The sequence below is a fragment of the Pelophylax lessonae genome, assembly GCF_965119305.1.
Source record: "Pelophylax lessonae genome assembly, chromosome: 1".
Lineage (NCBI taxonomy): Eukaryota > Metazoa > Chordata > Amphibia > Anura > Ranidae > Pelophylax > Pelophylax lessonae.
Genome location: NC_138768.1, coordinates 233,489,141 through 233,510,480, shown reverse-complemented (window position 1 = coordinate 233,510,480; position 21,340 = coordinate 233,489,141). Strand labels below are relative to the sequence as shown.

At 45.1% G+C, this 21,340-nt stretch overlaps 1 protein-coding gene across 10 annotated transcripts in view; it reads right to left on the bottom strand.

Moving 5' to 3' along the window:
* Positions 1-21,340, bottom strand: part of PITPNM2 (phosphatidylinositol transfer protein membrane associated 2) — a 428,296-nt gene that overhangs the window by 156,813 nt on the left and 250,143 nt on the right. For all 10 annotated transcript variants that reach the window (XM_082258328.1, XM_082258333.1, XM_082258336.1 and 7 more), the window contains exon 6: positions 4,817-5,146. In XM_082258328.1, coding sequence (XP_082114454.1) covers positions 4,817-5,146 — 330 coding nt within the window. The remainder of the gene's footprint in view (positions 1-4,816; positions 5,147-21,340) is intronic.

Sequence of the window (21,340 nt, the reverse complement as noted above, 5' to 3'; positions counted from 1 at the left end):
TCGTAGGCTGAACTGGGGTGACCACTGGATCTCAACATCCCGCCCGTCGCCCGGTTCAGCTTTCTTGCTTGAAGATCTCACAGGAACACTGGAGAAAAAAAGCGGTCTAAAAAATCTTTTCTAAGAAAAAAATCCTGCCAGGACCGAAGATCCCAGCAAGGTATCTAGGTCCTTACTCCTGACTAGACAGAAAAAAACTGATTTGCTGTGGCAGAGAGAGAGAGGATATACCCTCGGGAACTGCCCCTAGGGTGTGGCCAGAGCATTTTATTTCCTGTCTAGTCCTACTCCTGTGGAGGCGACATAACCCGAAGGTGCTGTATCACCGAGGACTACGTCTGTCAATGAGCGATAGAGAAATGGAATTTTTGACTTACCGTAAAATCCACTTCTTTGATGTTCCTTGACGGACACATCTCCTGATCTTCTTAACCACTGGGTTATACTGCCCCCTACAGGAGTAGGACACTAGGCAGGAAAAAGTCTGGCTACGCCTATGGGCAGTCCCAGGGTGTATACTCTATCTCTCTGTTATAGGTACCCAGTTTTGTTACAAGCAGTGTCAGAAGAATTACAGCTCCACAGAGGGGTGGATACTGTGTCTGTCAATGAACATCAGAGAAATGGATTTTAAGTCAAAAATCCCATTTTCTTTTTTGTTCATTGACGGACACAGCTCCTGATCTTCTTAACCATGGGGACGTCCCAAAGCAGTGTTAAACATGAGGGGTGGGAGCAGCTAAAAATAAATTCTCAAGGCTAACTATAGCCAACCAGGTAAACAGGAGCTCAACCAAAACAACTGGAGCTCACCTGAAAAAAACAATACACCCGCAAAGAAGACCAGATCCTCTAAATAGCAGCCTGCAAAAACCAAAGAAAGCATCTGCAAATGCTAACACATCCACTTTATAGAACTCTGTGAAAGTTTGCACCGACAACCAGGAGACCGCCTTGTAAACCTGCATCACTGACGCCTGATAACGGAAAGCCCAGGAGGCACTGAGTGCCTGAGTAGAATGAGCCTTGACAGGGAAAGGAGGAACCTGACCCTGGATGGAATAGACTTGAACCACTGCCTGTCTAAATCATCTGGAAATGGTTGCAGAGGAAACCGACAACCCTTTCCAAGGCCCATTCGTGAGCACAAATAGCGAGTCTGACTTCCTAAAAAACCCAGTAGCTGCCAGGTACACCCTAATTGCCTGGTCCCCATCCAAGGCATGCAAAGAAATCTCCCTCAGGGGCACAAGGGACTCCAGGACCGCCATCAGTGCATTGATGGAGGGTTGGGAACCGGAGAGCCCCGCATCCTCAGAGAGGGGATTAGGTTTGGAGATGTGTTCCAAAGACTCCATGAGTCACCAGGGGGACACCACAAAAAATTGTAAAACACTGCTAAGGAACAAACCTCACCGCTCTGGCAGCACCGCCTGGTCGCCAGTAACAGAGCACCAATTGATCCTCAGCAGAGAGGGAGAGGACCCCACCAGACTCACCACCCCGCAGAAACCAGGCACCGCAGCCACCAGGAGAATCTGCACTGAACGAGTGGCGATCAGGAAATCAGGATCCAGGAGTCAGCACCAGGGGATGAGGAGGGACTCCCCGTGCCAAAATCGCAACCCAGAGGGCTCAACTGTCATGGCCACCGCTATTTTCAATGGCAAACCACCGCAAAATGGCTGCCGGACTACACAAACATAGCCACTGTGCATTCAGCACACAGTCTACAAGAAAATGGTGGCCCCATGCAGCAACAGGAGGGATCCCAGGCCTCAAGGACAGGCCCAGGCAGGACAGGGGGGGCTCTGGCAGGAGCCCCCACCAGGTACAACCCCCCCCCGTGCACCCACACAGCCCCACCATAGGTGGAGGGGGTAGACGGACGCAACGGACATAAGCGCTCTTTCTTCAGGTGTCAATTAAGGCACCCAGGGCACCTGAAGAAAGAGCGCGCATGTCCATTGCGGACTTAGCGCATGCTCAGAAACGTGTCATGCTTTCCGGGCCCCGGGATACCAGTAAGCGTCACGGACATGACCCTTCCTCCCTCCACTGCAGTGCCAGATTCTGCTGGATGAACTGGACACCTCGAGATTAAGGCTGGCCACCTTCTCTCCTGCTCCACGGCTTCACAAGCTCAAGGCGTTTGTCATCCATCAGAGGGACGGCACCACCCGGTGGATTATCTCACATATATGTCTGCTTATTATCAACTAATTATGTGAGTTGCTGCTAATTATTTGCTTTTATTTATCTTTATTAAAGCAGTCTGCACCCAGAGCAGCTTTTTTTGCTTTTGTTTTATAGGTGGAAGGGGTGGGGGGGTAGGATGAGGGGACAGATAATGGGGGGTGCCTGACAGGAAAAAGGGGAACCCGGGGGTCTGACCGTCCCAAGGAGGGGTTCCACATCTGCCCCAAATCCTTCCAGGAGGAGAGGGGGGACAGTTACTCATCATACCAGGTACAGGGCGGCGACGCTCCAGATAGAACTCCTGGCCATCGAAATGGGGGGGCTGTCGGCCAGAAGGAACGCTGTGACTCAGGCCGAGACCTGGTCATATGCGACCTCGTGTGGCGTTTAACTCGCAGGCCAGCCCCCGTCCAGTGGGGCTATGTCGTGGCTGACATAGCGCGGAGCTGAGGTCTGCATGCCTTTGCTGGCCAGACTGGGATGACCACTGGATCTAGATTTTCCAGCCCGTCGTCCAGTCCGGCAGTTGATTGTAGATCACAGGAAAAAAACCAGGAGAAAAAAAAATTGCCAGGACCAGAGATCCCAGCAAGGAACTAGGTCCTTACCCTGACTAAGCAGAAAAAACCTATAGCAGAGAGAGGGAGTATACCCCCTGGGACTGCCCATAGGCGTAGCCAGAATTTTTGTTCTGCCTAGTGTCCTACTCCTGTAGGGGGCAGTATAACCCAATGGTTAAGAAGATCAGGAGCTGTGTCCGTCAATAAACAAAAGAGAAATATATATATAAGTAGCTCATTAATAATAGATGACCGTTCCAAAGCTTCGTTTTTTGGTAGCAGCTTTATAGGAAGATATGTTTGTTGCTGCACACCAGTGAGACTTGTCTCAGATGATTTGCATCTAGAAGACATTTATCCTAAAGTTTTTCCATGATCAAACTTGCACCTCTGATCTTTGTGCCAATAAGGGATGGGTGTTACTCTTACTGCATCCTCCTCTTACAAATATAGCTAAACTGCCAGAATACAATACAAGCTTCCACCTCGTGTGGCACTATAGAATACATACAGAAACAACAGTAACAGGGAGATTTATAAGCAGGAGGAAATGCGCATTTAAATAAACGCAAAATAATATGTAATCTGGACTATGTTCAAGAACAGATTCATAGTTGTATTTAAATAGAACAATTTTCCCGGTAGTGAAAGAAATAGTGTATGTTTATATCCTCCAACCATATTACAGTGATTTCTGCATTCAACATTTTAAAAATGTGTTAAATTAAAAATTAAATTGTCATGTTAGCAATATTGATGTAGGAATACCAAATGAACAGACAAAGTGTAGAGGGAGAACGGGGATCCATTGTGTTCTGTCACATACCTGACCGTTGCAGACTATTCTCAGAATGTTAAAGTGTTGATAAACCCAAAATCAAAAAATGTATATACTGCAGCTCATCAATCCTTAAATTTACTTTACATAGGTTTTCTTTTTTTTTTCCATTTTCACCTGGTGATCTGACCTGTAACACACTTCCTGTCTTTGGGTGTCTTCACTCTGGATTCAGGAGCAACAGACACTCTTAGCAGCATTGTCAGTCTGGAGAGAGGCTAGTGTTAGATGCACTAGCAGATTTAGCCAGACTTGAGTAAGAAAGCATCGGTTTTGTTTTCTTTTTGAGATAAAGGTAGCGGACCATTTTTTTTGGGTTTGATGCCACTTTAGGTATTATTGCCAAACCACAAACTGCACCAGAATATCCCTGTAACTTTTTAAATGTAAAAAATGCAGATAATTATGCAACTGCATTTTATTTTCATATAGGCTTGACAATCTAAGTAAAAAGCCCCCCCCCCCCCCCCCAAATATGGTGATTTTTTTTCCATAGGCAGCCAGCAGTGAGCTGGTTTTTGTTGGGCTGTCCTGGTTATTTGCATAAGCCTCATGCTGTTATGTTCCAGCAATCGTAGAGTTTATTCTTTGGTTTAAAGGAAAAAAAAAAAAAAAGGCTGCGGGGAGCAAGCAATGTGCTCTACTTCTCCACTCATGCATATCAATTTTGAATCATAATTCACCTTTCAGATGCAGCCTATACAATACAGGTCATGAGCTGAGCTGCTGGATTAGTCTCTACAAGGAGGATTTTCAATGCGAGCTAAGTTAGAGTTTTGCCTTGAATTGTTTTGCATTTATGTATCCCCTGCAATGTTAACGACAGTCCAACTGATGTATGATGACTGGGTTGTTTACACTGTTTAATTTCGCTTGGGAGATTTAATTACTGATTGAAGCAACATGTATACCACTTATTCTGAGCTATCGGCAGTAATGTGAAATGAAAATACATTACAGAGAAAAGAGGGATTAGAATAAGAGGTTCGTGTATTTCTGAGCACAGCATAGAGAGATAAATGCAGAGATTTGAATTGTGAAAATGGTAAAATAGAAGAGAAAGGTAAAGCAGTACAATGACTATTTATCAGAACTCCTGATGGAAGAATACCGCACTGGGTGAATGACAGAAAATGATTGGTTATTGCCATTAATGTTTTTTTCTGTCATACTGATGTCATGGACAAAGGTGTGATGAAATACATTTTTCAGCGCATACCTCCTCTCTTTGAAGACCTGGATGATCTGGAAGATGTAGACCACTGCTTGGTCAAGCCTCTTCCTGTCAGGGACTCTGCAATGCCACTTGGCTCATCTATTGTTTCTATAGAGGTGATGACCTTAGTCTCTGTATCCTTCTCTCCAGGAGATTCTTTGGCGCCATGCTGTTCAGCTTCATTTTCACTTAAGCTGAACTGTGCCATTTTCTGTGCCAGCATCAGTTGTGCTTCCTTCTCCAGCTGTCTGATGTCCTCTATGGTCAAGCCGTACCATTCATCTTGCCAACACCAGGCCTGCCGATGTGCTCTAACCATAACTTTCCGTAGACCTAATGGACAGGAGGGTTACAGCAAAGTTACTCTCACAGGAAAACAGTACTGTGTCTTTTTACCAGAGAAAATCGATAAACTATTAAACATATTCAGATTTCATGACTACTATAATGCCAACACATCAGCTATAAATAAAATGACATTACAAAGGTTAAAACTGAAATGCATTTATGGTAATTTAATTTCTGTATATAATAAAGCTGAACTGCAGGAAAATTGCTGAATACACAGTCGAAATACACAAATGGGAGCTATTTTAGCTGCCAAAGGATTTCTGTTTATCTAGTCCTGAGAATTACATAGCTGTGTCGGACAGAAGAACCAGGTTGGTGACCTTAGTTTTCTCTGATTCAGTTAAACAATAAAGCTGGGTCACCTCCTTGCCCTTGGCCTGTGACTGGACAGTAAAGTTTGCTCACACTGCATTTTTTTCCTGTCGGTATCCTGAATGGCTCCAAGTACTGTTTCACTTCCTTTTAGTCTGTGTGCCGTTGTACAGGGTGGGTAATAGAAGAGATTGATACCAAATAAAATTCAGGTACTCACTGCCTGCATTTAAAATTACATCCAGTGCTGTATCTAGGCCTAGGCCAACAAGGCCCAGGCCTAGGGCGGCACTTTGCAGAGGGCAGCAAAAAAGTGGGCACTGATGGGACTGAATTGATATGCTGCACTAATGGGCTGCACTGATGACCACTGATGAGGCTGCCATGACTGCCACTGATGAGGCTGCATTGATAAGCTGCACTGATAAGTCAGCACTGATATGATGCACTGATAGGCTGCACTAATGGGCACTGATAGGCTGCACTGGTGGCCACTGACGGGGCTGTACTGATGGGCAGTAATGAGGCTGCACTCATAAGGCTGCACTGATGAGGCTGAACTTATGAAAACTGATGAGGCTGCACTGATAAACTGGTTTTAGTCTGTGGTTTATAGATAACAGGGCGGGTCATAAACATGAATGGGTGTGGCCTTTACAGGAAGGGGTGGGTCATATTTAAATTAGGGGGCGCCCAAATGTAGTCAGGCCTAGGGCAGCAAAAAACCTAAATACACCACTGATTACATCTCAGTATGTTTTGAAGAATAACTACATTCATTGGTGGTATTTATATATGTCTGAAGCTTAGCTTTAAGGCACCCCAAAACAGCAAGATATATCTACATTCATTAGTGGTATTTTATATCCATCTGGAGTTTAGCTTTAAGACAATGAAAACCAGCAAGGAGTGTTTAGGAGTGCAAAGTGCCATAACATTCACCAGATGTCAGCTTACGTTAGACAGTTAAAAACAAATCCTGAGTGCGAGGTCTGGCTGCAGGTTGCAAATTGCTCTTATTAGGTAAACCTAGACAAAGGGATATTGAAGACATCCATGAGTTGATTCTTGCTGTTAAATTTCTCTTAAAAAATAGAAAATGAATGTTCCAGTTTGCAACACATTACATGATTTCATATCTCAGTAAATAACCCTGGAAAGGATAAGAACACTAAAATAAAATCTTATGCATCTGGAGAACCTTATGGAAGGATGGTGTCAATTTCCTAATGGAAAAGACATCCATAGCAAAGCATAACTGTTTGATGTACAGGATACAGCACCTGGAGAGGTATTTATGTCTGGTTAAAGTCAGATGTCAGCACAGAAAGGTCACAATATAAGAATGGAGCAAAATGAAATGAAGAACCATCTACAGTAATTGTACAGCAGAACTACCACAATAATCTTTATGTCACGCTAACTATAGCTAACACATAAGTAGTTTTAAAATAAATAAAACTGTTGATAAAAAAAAGTATTTCCCCAAAACTGTAGCAGAACGTAAACACAACAAAAAAATCACTAGAAGGTAGAAGTTGCTTTTTTTTTTGCAAAATCTTTATTTCCACTTTTTCAAGAAGAAAATACATTACAAACATTCCCAGACATAAGACTTTAGAACCATTTATTACATAATACTTCCAAAGGCATGCAATCCAAATTAAAGGGTTTTCACCACTATTAAACTTGCAAAACGATACTAAAAGCATGCCTTAACCACTTTACCACCGGAGGATTTTCCTGCTTAACGTCCAGGCCACTTTTTGCAACTTGGCACTGGGCGACTTTAACTGACAATTGCGCGGTCATGTGCAACTCTGTACCCAAACAAAATTTACGTCCATTTTTTCCCACAAACAGGGCTTCCTTTTGGTGGTATTTGATCACATCTGCGCTTTTCATTTTTTGTGATATTAATAAAAAAAGAGCGAAAATTTTGCGAAAAAATTGACATTTTTTACTTCGACAGTTAAAAAATATCCAATATATTCAATTATTGTCATATATTTAGGCCAAAATGTATTTAGCTACATGTCTTTGACAAGAAAATTCTTAATGAGCATATTTTTAACCGCTTTAAGACCGGAAGATTTTACCCCATTCCTGACCAGGCTATTATTTGCGATTCGGCACTGCGTTACTTTACCGGACAATTGCGCAGTTGTGCGACGCAGTACCCAAATTAAATGTATGTCCTTTTTTTCCCCACAAATAGAGCTTTCTTTTGGTGGTATTTGATCACCTGTGCGATTTTTAATTTTTGAAAAAAAGAGCGACAATTTTGGAAAAAAAAAAAAAAAGACTATTTAAAAGAATATTTTTCACATTCTGATATACTGTATAACATTCCCAAAAAAATGTAAAAATCAAAATATTTTAACATTTTAAGCCAATTTGTTTTCTGCTACATATTTTTGGTAAAAAAATCACAATAAGTGTATTTTGATAGGTTTGCGCAAAAGTTATCGCGTTTACTAACTACGGAAAAAAAATTGTCATTTTTATTGTTTATTTTTTTTTTACTAGTAATGGCGGCGATCTGCAATTTTTTTTGCGGGACTGCGACATTGCGGAGGACAGATTGGACCCCTAACTGACATTTTTGACACTTTTGGGGGTACCAGTGACATTGCTACAGTAATCAGTGCTATAAATATGCACTGTTACTGTAATAATGACACTGGCAGGGAAGGTGTTAACTTTATTGGTGATCAAGGGGTTAAATGTATGCCTCATGCTTACTGACATGTGTGGGGGGGGAGGGGATTGTGTGACACAGACACAGATCGCAGGTTCAGCTATGCTGAATCCTGTAATCTGTCACTGTCTGTCACATAGGAGATCTGCCCGCTTTGTTTACACAAGTGGGCGGATTTCCTCACTCGATCCCCGACGATCGGGGAAGAGCGGCAGTGATCACCGCCTCTCCTCCCCTGGCCCAACTCCCACTGTGTCTGAATACAGCGGGAGCAAGCCTCCGCCGAGAGAGGGGAGAGTCTGGTGACGTAGGTCTACGTCGCCAGACGATAACGAGCCACTTTGCCGCAGTAGCAGCTCAGTGAGCGGTCTGCAAGTGGTTAAGATTATTGGAACAGCCATAGGGAATGCAATGTAGAGGGAAAAGGTAAGGGAAGGGGGGATAGGGAAGGAGGTCCAAGTTTTGGCAGAAGAGACAAGCAAGTCTCTTTGCCAAAAAACCTTTTCCCTCAACGCCTATTGATTTTTGTCATCTATGTACACTGAACAGAGCATGCACAAAAGAGGTAATATCATTAGTGGCCATCCAATAGCCAAAGACGAGCATGGCAGGAACTCAAAGAAGCAGTGGGGGAGAAAACGACGACAGCATCCTGGACCCATTTTTTTACAATCTTTCACTCCTAATATCTAGTTAAAGGACTACATCCCAAGAAGGATGCCTAAAGGATGTTTAAATGGCATGTAACTGAATCAGTGTCTGTAGCTCATCTTTGCCAGCGGTGGTTGGGGCGTTAATGATTTAGAGTAAGGGGACAAATGCAAAATGAGCTGCTGCAATTTCTGTCAAATCATGATAGGTAAAAATAGCCAGGTCGCATGTGGACGAAAGATATCTGACAGATTCAAAGTGGATTCAAATTGCCCCTTTGGAACAAGGGCCTCTTACAGTCTATGTCTACTAATGCTTGTTTGGTAACATCTTAAATAATGACCATTTATACAAAATACGTCATCACTATGTACAACCACGTTCAAATCTTTCTTCTATTGACCCTAATACTACAGAGGAGATCGCTAACACTCCTCAGAAACTGCCCTTCTAAAAGAGTGTGGAAAGCATCTCACGTGGAACCCAGCACCCAAATATCACTTGCAGATTATCCCTGTAGTGTCAGGTCCAACAGGGTTTAGACCTGGAATTCCAAAAGGACAGCCCCACCAGATAGCTGCGTTCGAAGCTAAAGTAAACATGTTCATCCTGCTTGGACACTAGCAAAAATTGAGGTGTGCTGGTTGCAGGAGGGGTTAGCCTGAGTTGGCATACAGTTTTTTTGTTTGCCAGTGTCCAGTCCTTCTGTAGGCAGCAGCATATACGGAATGTTAAAGATTCCCTGTTTCTATTATAAAAAGACAGATTTGCTTAAAAAACTCCACCTTTGTCCTTAATTGATGTCAAGGATCACACATTTGTAGTCTGGGAGCTATACTGCTTGCTTTATGATCATTACTGGTTCGGAAAATGAATAAACTTAGAATGCAGTGTAAAAGTAAGGTGTGAAAAGCTAGTCCAGTGCAGATCAGTTCAGGCTATTATCAGTGTGAAAAGTGTGACAGAGCTCTGTTATCATCCACACTATTCTTCTTCTGCAAGTTTGTACTGTAGGTGCTACACTAAACATTACAAAACAAGGTCAGAATAATACATCTTTATATTAAAACCATGATTTCAACAATCAATCTAATTAGAATTTCTAACAAGACTGCAAGGATAAAAAAATCCCCAGGTCTCCCTTAAAGTGGTTGTAAACCCTCACATGTACCCAGTGAAGAGAATAGCCTTAGATGATACACAGAGATGACACAAATCTCTCTACATAAGTTCTACTTGCATATCTGCAGTCTTCCCCTTTCTACACCCTTTGAAAAGTGCAGATTGTGTTAGAAATCTTTCTTCCTCATTCAGCAGTGGGTGGGGAGATAAGTAAACACTATAGATAGATGTGCCTAGGTCAGATTTCACGAATGGGGTTTACCTCTTCAGTTTGGCCTTCATCCTCCCAAGACATCTGCAATACGCCTATATTACATGTTTGGCTAAAAATAGTTTATCAAAGGTTGCCTATTTCATTCTTCACTGGAACAGCTGACCACAGACTCTCATATACACAAATATCTTTTCTCACAACAATAATGCTATCTAAGTCTTTTACATTCTGATATGCACCAGAAATTTCACAGATATATCTACTAATGTTATCACTTTTTCATTTTTATAAATCTGAATAAGTGTTTTCTTATACAAATAAATATGATGGGCTCAGTTAGAAATAAGACCCAAGAAATGTATGGAGTGAGTTTGTAAACAGTTGATGATCCATGACAGTTGTAGTTTCCAAGGCCTTTATTTAACAATAATATAACATTAGGACTTCCCACACAGTGGCTACAAATTAAGAGTGCTGGTAGGAGCTGGAATCAAACTATTGAAAATTCAGTTGAAAAAATACTTATTTCTTATATTAAAGAAATAAATATGGTCTTGTTTAGATTAGGTATCAATATTCTACAACAGTGAGGGTGATAATCAAAAGGTATTTTACATACGTTTTGTGCATGCTACAGACCACTATTCTAAAGATAATGAAGCTAGGGCTGCCAAATATTACCAAATGGCATTGGTATGAAGTGTTAAAGATGTTATTTGTTTTTTAAGGGGTAGTGTATACGATTACGAAATCAGTTTTCAAGTTTGTGCTTTGCTTTGATCAGTCTTTGATTTATTATGTTTTTCGAGGCATTTCTGCTTTGTTTTTGTGATGCTTTTATGGTTTTAGAAAGGATATTTGACTTTAATAGAAAAGTAAAACATGAAGTATATTTTTTTATTTTTATATGGCTAAATTCCTGCTTCGGGAGTAAATGTAACTCTTAGAACACAGGAGCATCTCATTTTTCAGGGTAGCTATGATTCTGGTGAGCAGGAAGATGGGCACTGTCAAGACAACCACAGCCTTATCCTTATGTCCTCAGTAACTACTGTGAGCTGAAAACCACAGCCTGCCATTACATCCCTGGTAACTACAGTAAGATGAGAACCACAGTCTTTCCATACATCCTCAGTAACTATAGTGACCCGACAACCACAGATGCACATACATCCTTAGTAACTACATTAGGCTGAGAACCACAGTCTTTCCATACACCCTCAGTACCTATAGTGAGCTGACACCCACAACCTGCCCATACATCCTTGGTAACTACATTAGGCTGAGAACCACAGTCTTTCCATACATCCTCAGTAACTATAGTGACCTGACAACCACAGTCTGCACATACATTCTTAGTAACTACAATCAGGCTGAGAACCACAGCCTGTCTATACATTCTCTGTAACTACAGTGAGCTGACAACCACAGCCTGCACATACATCTTTGATAACTACAGTAAGGTGAGAACCACAGTCTGTCCATACGTCCTCAGTAACTATAGTGAGCTGACATCCACAGCCTGTCTGTACATCCTTGGTAACTACAGTAAGCTAAGAAACCACAACCTGTTCATACGTCCTCAGTAACTATAGTGAGCTGACAATCACTGTCTGTCCTTACATTCTTAGTAGCAATAATGAGCTGACAACCACAGCCTGTCCGTACGTCCTCGGTATCTATAGTAAGCTGACAACCACAGCCTGTCCATACATCCTCGGTAACTATAGTAAGCTGACAACCACAGCCTGTCCATACACCCTCGGTATCTATAGTAAGCTGACAACCACAGCCTGTCCATACATCCTCGGTAACTATAGTAAGCTGACAACCACAGCCTGTCCATACACCCTCGGTATCTATAGTAAGCTGACAACCACAGCCTGTCCATACATCCTCGGTAACTATAGTGAGCTGGCAACCACAGCCTGTCCATACATCCTCGGTAACTATAGTGAGCTGGCAACCACAGCCTATCCATACATCCTCGGTAACTATAGTGAGCTGGCAACCACAGCCTGTCCATATATCCTCGGTAACTATAGTGAGCTGGCAACCAGAGCCTGTCCATACATCCTCGGTAAATATAGTAAGCTCACAACCACAGCCTGTCCATACATCCTCGGTAACTATAGTGAGCTGGCAACCACAGCCTGTCCATACATCCTCGGTAACTATAGTGAGCTGGCAACCACAGCCTGTCCATACATCCTCGGTAAATATAGTAAGCTCACAACCACAGCCTGTCCATACATCCTCGGTAAATATAGTAAGCTCACAACCACAGCCTGTCCATACATCCTCGGTAACTATAGTAAGCGGACAACCACAGCCTGTTCATACATCCTCAGTAACTACAGTAAGTGAGGATGTATCTGGAGCAGGATCCTACTTGTCCCTGCTGCCAGCTACACGCATACGTTCTGGGAATGTCCCAAGATCACTTCATTTTGGTCTGACATTTTTGAATTGATAATTCTTCTATTACAAATGTCTGTGCCTGTTTTACATGAACTGGCCTTGCTTGGACTCCATGAGGATGAGCAACGCACTCATCATCTGAAACTACTGATATCTTTCCTATAGTATTATACTAAGAAAGAATTACTGTTGAAATCAAATTCATCAGATTCTGCTGCTGTGTCGTCTTGGGAGGCCATTATTGATGCTGTCCTTCCTATGAACAAACTTGCCTATAAATCGCAGCTGTCAATGGAAGCATGATAAGGTGTGGCTCCCCTGGACGTCACAGTAGTGGGTTTCATAGTTGAGCTCTCTTTTGATTTTAGGGCTCCACAGCTATGAAAGCTATGTTGAGGGATTTCTTCCTTACCCCCTCCCCCCTTCTCAGCCCAGTACCCCCTTTCTTCCTCCCACTGATCCTCCTCCTGTAGGTTCAACGAACCCTGCTTTTTTTCCTGGGAAATGCACGTGACACAGTACTGCTCATTGTGTGGTTAGGATTGTCTACTGAGATACTCTGTTTATCTGCTGTAACATTTTTTCATTTTATTTTATGCTCACCATGTCAGAGCCCATTCAGACTAGCGCGACTTGTCAGGCGACTTGTCAGCCTGACAAGTCGCGGTCGGTCGCGGTCCATTGAGTAGTACAGGACCCGTTCTAATAGGAGTGACACAAGTCGCTCTGACTTAGAAAAGGGGTCCTGTACTACTTTGGGGCGACCTGGGAGCGACTTGCATAGACTTTCATTATGTGAAGTCCCTGCAAGTCGCGCCGAAGTCGCGGTGCACAGCGGTCGCCCCCCAAAGTCGGATCGCCTCAGTGTGAACCGGCTCTCAATGTTTTCTGCTTGAATTTCATTGTACTGTTTTGATTGACCTTTTACACAAAAGCCCTCCTGCTTCGTAAGAAAAAAAAAAAAAAAAAAACTATAGTAAGCTAACAACTACAGCTTGCCTGTATATCCTTTTTTTTTTTTTTTTTTAATCAAACTGTTCTTTATTGAACAGAAAAAAGAATGTAAATAACAGTAACAGGGTATTACAGTAATCCACAAATAATTAGCCAAGCAATGATCAGAACATCTGGGCGTGAACATCAGAAGGTAACAACAGCAAGTGCACATTCTTGAAAATATCTTAGACAAGTAACAACAAAATGGAACAACTACACGACCTTGTAAAGCGGGAAAATCAATAGCATTGTGAACGATCTATGGACCATAGCATTATGTAGGAGGGGGGGGTGGGACTCCAGGACCTGCACATGTCTCCGGGGCACGAACCCATCTGTCCCATATCTTAGTACATTTTGTGGGACATCCACGATGCGTATACAGAAGTTTTTTGTACGGGACAGTAGCATTGACCTCCCTCAGCCAGTCATGAAAAGTAGGAGGTCGGTCTCGCATCCAACTTCTCGCAATCAGCTTTCGGGCAGAGAACAGGGTCTCATGTAGGAAAACAGTAGTAAACTTATCCATGCTGACATCAGGAAAAATTCCTAATAGACACGGTTTGGGGACCAGTGAGAGGGGAGAGCCCATGGTGTCATGCAGGAATTTGACTATCTGTGCCCAGAATCCCTGAACCTCCGGGCAGCTCCAAATCAAATGGTAAAAGGTTCCCCGTTCCCGTTTACACATAGGGCAGGCGTCCGAGGTGTCCCGTCTGAATTTGGCCGTCAGAATAGGGGTAAGGTATGCTCGATGAAGGATATAAATCTGCGTGAGGCGGTCGGACAATTTAGGGGAAGCCAATTTACAAGTGTCAAGGGCATCACTCCACTCGTCATCCTCCAGATCTCCCACATCCTCCTCCCACCTAGCTTTAGGAGCATAAGCCAGAACAGTGGATGCCGGCTCGTGCAACATAGTATATAAAATTGAAATGAGGTGACTAGGGTTCGAGCAACTAACCACCTCCAGCACAGGAACAGGAGGAAGTTCGGGCAGAGGCTGAGGAAATTGTGCCTGGAAAGCATGTCTCAGTTGGAGGTAACGATAACGCATATAAGGGGGAAGATGGAACCTGTCTGAGAGGGACTCAAAGCTCCTAATAGTACCATTAGCAAGGATATGTGACAAGAAAATGACACCGTGTCGGACCCACACATGCACATCCGGCACAATCTGGAACTCAGGGAGGGAGGCATTACACCACAAAGGGGTATATTCGTGAAGGCCCGGGAGGGACAGCTTGCTCGAAATCACGTCCCACAGCCTCCGATAGTAATACAACATTGAAGTCCTGCTGTCCCTGTTAACCGCTCCCTGAACACCCGAAACAATGACAGACAGCGGATCTGTGAGTGCATGGGTCCGAGACGGCGCAAGGAGCGCCAGGAATCTATCCCTATCAGATGAATTAAAATGGAAAAAATGAGACAACTGAGCTGCAATATAATATAAATTAAAATCCGGGAGAGCCATCCCTCCAAGAGTGGTAGCATTCTTCAGCTTCCGCCAGGGCAGCTTGTGCCTGGAAGTTCCCCAGACAAACGGTTTAAGAAGAGATTCCAGCTGAAGAAAGTATCGGAGTGGAAGATACATCGGGGAAAGCCACATGACATAGAGTAGTCTTGGAAGCAACACCATTTTTATGAGGTTGATGCGTCCCATAACCCCCAGTGGTAGTCGGGCCCAAGTTTGAGTCCGTGTTTTGACCGTGGTAAGGAGAGGTAGCAAGTTGTCCGGGACATAATCAGACGCCCTCTTCGTGACGTGAACTCCCAAATACCTAATGCGGTCCACCCTACACAAGGGGAACTCCAGGCTATGGGGAATCGACGAGATGTCGTCAATAGGCAGGATTTGGGACTTATCCCAGTTGATTTTTAAGCCCGAAAAGTGGCCATAGCGGCCGATCAGGGACAGCGCAGTATGGAGAGAAGCCTCCGGGTCCGCAAGAAACAACAGTGTGTCATCCACGTACATGCTAATTCTTTCCTCAAAGGGCCCTACACGTAAGCCGCCTATATCCGGGTGGGTCCTGATAGCAATGGCCAGCGGTTCCGCAACTAGAGCGTATAACAATGGGGACAGCGGGCATCCCTGACGCGTCCCTCTGCTAAGGGGGAAAGGATCAGATGTCCAGCCGTTGGCCAACACTCTGGTCACCGGGGCCTGGTACAGCACCTGCACCCAGCGGACAAAATGCGGGCCAAAGCCAAACCCCTCCAGGCATCGCCAAAGAAACCCCCACTCGACCGAGTCGAAAGCCTTGGCGGTGTCAAGAGACACCACCACTCTAGCTCCCACATTGTCATGCGTGGCCTGTAAATTCATAAATAGCCTTCGCAAATTGAAGGAAGTGTTCCTGCCGGGCATAAAGCCCGACTGGTCAGTGTGGATCAGGGAAAGGATGACCTTGTTAACCCGAATGGATAGAAGCTTGGCCAAAATTTTCACGTCCACCTGGAGAAGGGATATGGGCCTATAGGACTCTGGACGTTGCGGATCTTTACCAGGTTTAGGTATTAGAACCACCAGCGCCTCTCTCATGGACGGGGGCAGGGTAGAGGTCTCGAATATACCAGTAAATAGTGCCAACAGGCGGGGAGCCAAGTCTTCAGCGTAAGTTGCATAGAATTCTATTGGGAGACCGTCTAGGCCGGGCGACTTGGCTCTCGAGAATTGCGATATGGCCTCCATGATCTCCTCCACCGTAAGCGGGGCCTCCAAAGACTCCACCTGCTCGGCCGACAATCGGGGAAGCTCTATGGAGGCCAAAAAGGCATTCATAGGGGAATCATCCGCCGGGGCCACAGAGGTGTAAAGATCCTGAAAGAACACCCTAAACATATCTGCCACCTGCCTGGGGTCTGCGGTCAAGGAACCCTGTGGTGAGCTCAATTTAATCACCACCGGGGGTCTGTCTTCGCAATGCACCAGATAAGCCAGCAGCTTACCCGCACGCTCCCCGTGCTCAAACAGTTTCTGCTTCTGAAAAAACAGCTTCCTACGTGCCCTTTCGTATTCCATCTGTGCCACCACCCTAGTCACCAGCTTGAGCTGGGCGGCTCCCTCCGGCGTCGGAGCCGCCTGAAAGGCCTGCTCCGCCGCAGCCAGGTTGCGCAGGGCTCCATTATAACTCTCCGAAGATGCAGCCTTGATCTTATTGATTTCCTGCGTTAAGTGGGATCTAGCATGTAGCTTAAATGTCTCCCAGACCACCGACGGGGAGGCAGAATGCTCGTTCTCTGCGAAAAACCGTCGCCAGACCGACGATACATCCGCCTCCTCAGGTAGAAGCCCAAGCCAATGTGGGTTGAGCCTCCACGCCGGAGGAGGGCGGTCACGACCAAAGCCAATCTTCACCCAGTAAGGACAGTGATCCGACACACCACGAGCCGCAAACCCCGCGTCCATCAGGCATGGGAGAAGGGAAGGGGATACCAGGATAAAATCTATGGATGGATTGACGAGCAGAGATGTAACAGGAGTAGGCCAGCTTGTCAGGGTATTTAGCTCTCCAGGTGTCAAATAAATTAAATTCCGTCAACAGTCTAGCAAATCTGGTCGAGGTAGGTAAGGGAGAGGACGGGGGCACCGTATGAAGTCTGTCCAAACTGGGATTCAGGGTATTATTGAAATCCCCTAACCAGAGCACAGGTATGTGGGGGTTCGACACCATAAAATCTAGGCCCTCCATAAGGACAGTGCATGAAAATGGGGGGGGGGCACATAATACGCCATCAACAGAAAAGGTTCCCTGAACAGCAGCACAGAAAGAAACACATATCTACCCTGAGGATCCACCAGGGACCCCCGAAGCTCGAAGTGAACAGTCTTGGCCACTAGAATAGCCACCCCCCGTGAATGGGAAGTGTACATAGAGTGGAACGTCCAGCCGAGCCACGGGCGACGGAGAGCCATCTGAAGTCTGCCTTCCAGGTGGGTCTCCACCAACACCACAACATCAGCACGCTGGCTTTTAAGAAAGGCAAACACCGCCGAGCGTTTAATCCCATCACCCAGGCCCCGGACGTTCCATGTCAGAAATTTAAGTTGGGCCATAGAATTTCGGTATCAGCCAGCCGTTCAGGAGCCCCGGGAGTCCCGCAGGACCCGCAATAATAAAAGGCACAATGCATCGTATGAGAGCGACCCCCGCCAGGCCCAGAGATAGTCGTTCCATTGGTACTGTAAATAGCCGTGGTACAATGAACATGGTAAGCAATATACGTTCCCATAGATACTGGTCAGTTATGAACAATAAAGAAAACAATTCCCCCCACCGCGCCCTGCACCAACCCAAACACGTGCGGGCTTCCAAATCCCATACCCAACCACAACAGAGTCTGGACCTGTAAAATTTGAGAAGATGAGGACCACAAAAAAAAACCCCCGCACAAAAATTAGGGGGAAAACAGGTCCAGTGTCTGGCCCAGGAAAACAACAGCCTGAGCATATGCCCCCACTGTCCACACAGACAGAGGAGGGGTGGTTGGTGCGCGGCTCCGCCTAACACAGAGCCCCCGGGCGAAACTTCGCTGGGTAGCAAATGCACAATTGTAGGAAAGCTAGAAAAAGAAAGAGGGAGTACCAAGAGAGAAAGAAGGAAGAGAAGGAGAGAAAGAAAGAAAAAAAAAAAAAGGGGGGGGGGGAAAGGGGTAAGGGGAGAGGAAGAAAAGGGGTAAGGAGAAAAGAAAATCAGGAGCAGAGACAAGGAGCAGAAAACAACAGACAAGAACGGGAAGGGAAAAAGGGAAGAAAAAAAAAACAAAAAAACAGAAAAAAGGGGAAGAGAAGAGAGGTTGGTAAGAGAGAGAAACAAGCGAAGAGGACTAGGGCCCGCCGGCCAGAGAACCTCACGGGCAGCAGCAAGTAATGACACACATGGATTCATAGAAGGAGATAGAGGAGAAGGCAGATACAAACCACATTCACCGAGACTAAGAGAAAAGGGGAGGAAGAGACACAAAGCAACAGATTCAAACATTTCAAAAATACTAAGGCACACGGGAGAATTGCACGGTCCTCCTCCAGACCAGGGGATGGATCGTGGACTGGGCAGGATGCAAGGAGGATTGTAAGGCAGCGCTGGAACAGTCATAGTCACCTTCCTACTTGGGAAACAGGATGTAAACCCCTGAAAGGGGAAAAAGCTGCCAAGCAAGCAAAAGTGCCAACAATCCAGTCACCAACAGGAAACAGAGAAAGAGGCAGGGAGGGGAATTCAGTTCCGAGTGTCCAGGCGCTCCAGCCACGCTATGGCAGCCTCAGGGTCATCGAAAAAATGAACTCTGTCACCCCCCTCCACACGTAGCCGAGCCGGGAACAACATAGCATATTTTATGTTCTTGACTCGTAGTCTTCGTTTGGCCTCAAGGAAGGTCTTGCGTTTCTTCTGCACTTCGGCCGAGAAGTCGGGAAAAATTGCAATCTGGACGTTTCCAAAAGGGATATTACCCTTTTCCCTGTTAAGACGCAGTATGGTGTCTCTGTCTCTATAGTTCAACATCTTGGCAATAAAGGTCCGGGGGGGCGCCCCCTGTGGAGGGGGCTTCCCCGATAAACGGTGGGCCCTTTCCACTGTAAATGTGGGGGAGAAGGCCTCTCGCCCATACGTATCGGTCAAGAGCTTTTCTAGGAAATCCGCCGGGTCTCTGCCCTCTGCCCCCTCCGGGAGACCAACCAACCTGATATTACACCGTCTCAGTCTATTCTCCATGTCATCCTGTTTGAGCAATAGCTGGCTCACCTGAAGCTGGAGACGCTCGGAGACATGCTGCAGGGGGGGCAGGGAATCCTCCACACCGCTGATCCTGTGTTCAGCCTCGTCGACCCGGTCTCGCAGCTTCTGTTGGTCCTGGCGGATCAGGGAGATGTCGACCTTAACCTCCTCTATTTTGGCCGTCAGGGAGGTCTGGCAGAGCGAGATCGCATCCAAGACACGAACTGTGTCTGCAGCCGCTACGCTGCCTCCCGCTCCCGCCTCGGCGCCATCTTGGGAAGAGCCCTCCTTCTCCTGGTGGCGATATTTGTCCAGTTTAGCCACGGTGTCCGTGGGTCTTTTCGGCGGCGACATGTTGCCCAGGAGTTGGGGCACAAGGAGGATGCCGTGGAGCCGAAAGAGACACCCGGGGTTCAGGATAAACGGGATTAAAGGATGATCTCCTGGCGGAGCTCTAGTCACTAGCGTCCTACTTCATGCCGCTCCAGGCCATGCCCCCTTTGCCTGTATATCCTTGGTAGCACGTCTACCCCATGCTGTCCTGCATAAACTGAGGCATCTCTAAAAGAAAACACTGGACTACCTCCAGTCTCAAGGTATTTCCCATTACTCTCGATATGATAAACCTGAATATGTGCAGGAAAGTAAGTTAAAGAAGTGATCCAGAGGATGTAAGGCAGGCTGTGGCTGGCTGGCTGTCAGTTAAAAACATCTGCAGGATTATATTCCTTTTGGCGAAGAGGGATAGATTGTTGTGTGTAAAAACAAGCTTTTTCGTCAACTAGCAAATATGCCTGTTTGGGTACAGAAGGGTCTGTGACCATGACTGCAACTACTGCCCGGTAAGAGGCACAACAAACGGTGGCAAAAAATATACTGTGAATAAGTATGCAGCCTAAAACATACAGCAGCATATAAAATGTTGAGCTGTGGGTTATACAGAGCTAGGGAATGTGAAAAATCAAATATACACTCAACGGACACTTTATTAGGTACACCTTGCTAGTACTGGGTTGGACTCCTTAACAAGACATTTTTGTCCATGCAACTGCCGCTCACGAGATATTTTCTAATTTTCGGACCATTCTCTGTAAACTCTAGAGACGGTTGTGCATGAAAATCCCAGGAGATCAGCAGTTTTTGAAATATACAAACCAGCTCGTCTGGGGCCAACAACCATGCCACCTTCAAAGTCACTTAAATTCCCTTTTTTAACCCATTCTGACACTCAGTTTGAACTTCAGCAAGTCGCCTTCATCACGTCTAGATGTCTAAATGCATTGAGTTGCTGCCATGTGATTGGCTGATTAGCAAATTGTGTTACCAAGCAATTGAACAGGTGTACCTAATAAAGTGGCCGGTGAGTGTATAACACAGTATATTTGTGTAGAGCAGTATCTAGTGTACAGTCATCCCTAAAACATTAGTTTTAATATGACTGATCATTGTTCTGGAAAAAAATATCCAAGGACAGTTTTCCAAAAGACTGGAATATACTCGATAATAGGTAAAAACTGCCAACTAGGGTTTAATGTAGTATAACACTTTTTGTACTTTTTTTTCCTCGTTCAAAATATTTTATTACATTATTATATTATGAACATACAATTTATGTAACAAAAAATGTACAAAAGATACAACAAAAAATATAAAGAAGAATGAGTCTAAGTATTTGTAGCCAAGTGGGATAGGGAGTACTTTTTTTTATTATAAATGTTGATACACCAGACCAATAAGTTAGAACCAACTTTACTCAAATTTTAAAGCTCAGACATGCCTAAGGAGGCACCTCAGCAGCCAACAGAAATGTACCCCATTTGGTAATTTGTGTTACCTTCGTGGGATCTCAATCTGGTTTTGTCTGTTCTTCAAAAGCCTCCTTTTAAGAGTATTAGGGAGATTTCTCTGCTTTCCTTGACGCTGAAGGTTGCCTTCCTGGTGGCTATTGCTTCTGCTCGCGGAGTATCTGAAATGGTGGCGCTGTCCTGTCGTTCACCTTATTTGGTGGTCCACAGGGATAAAGTGGTTCTCCGACC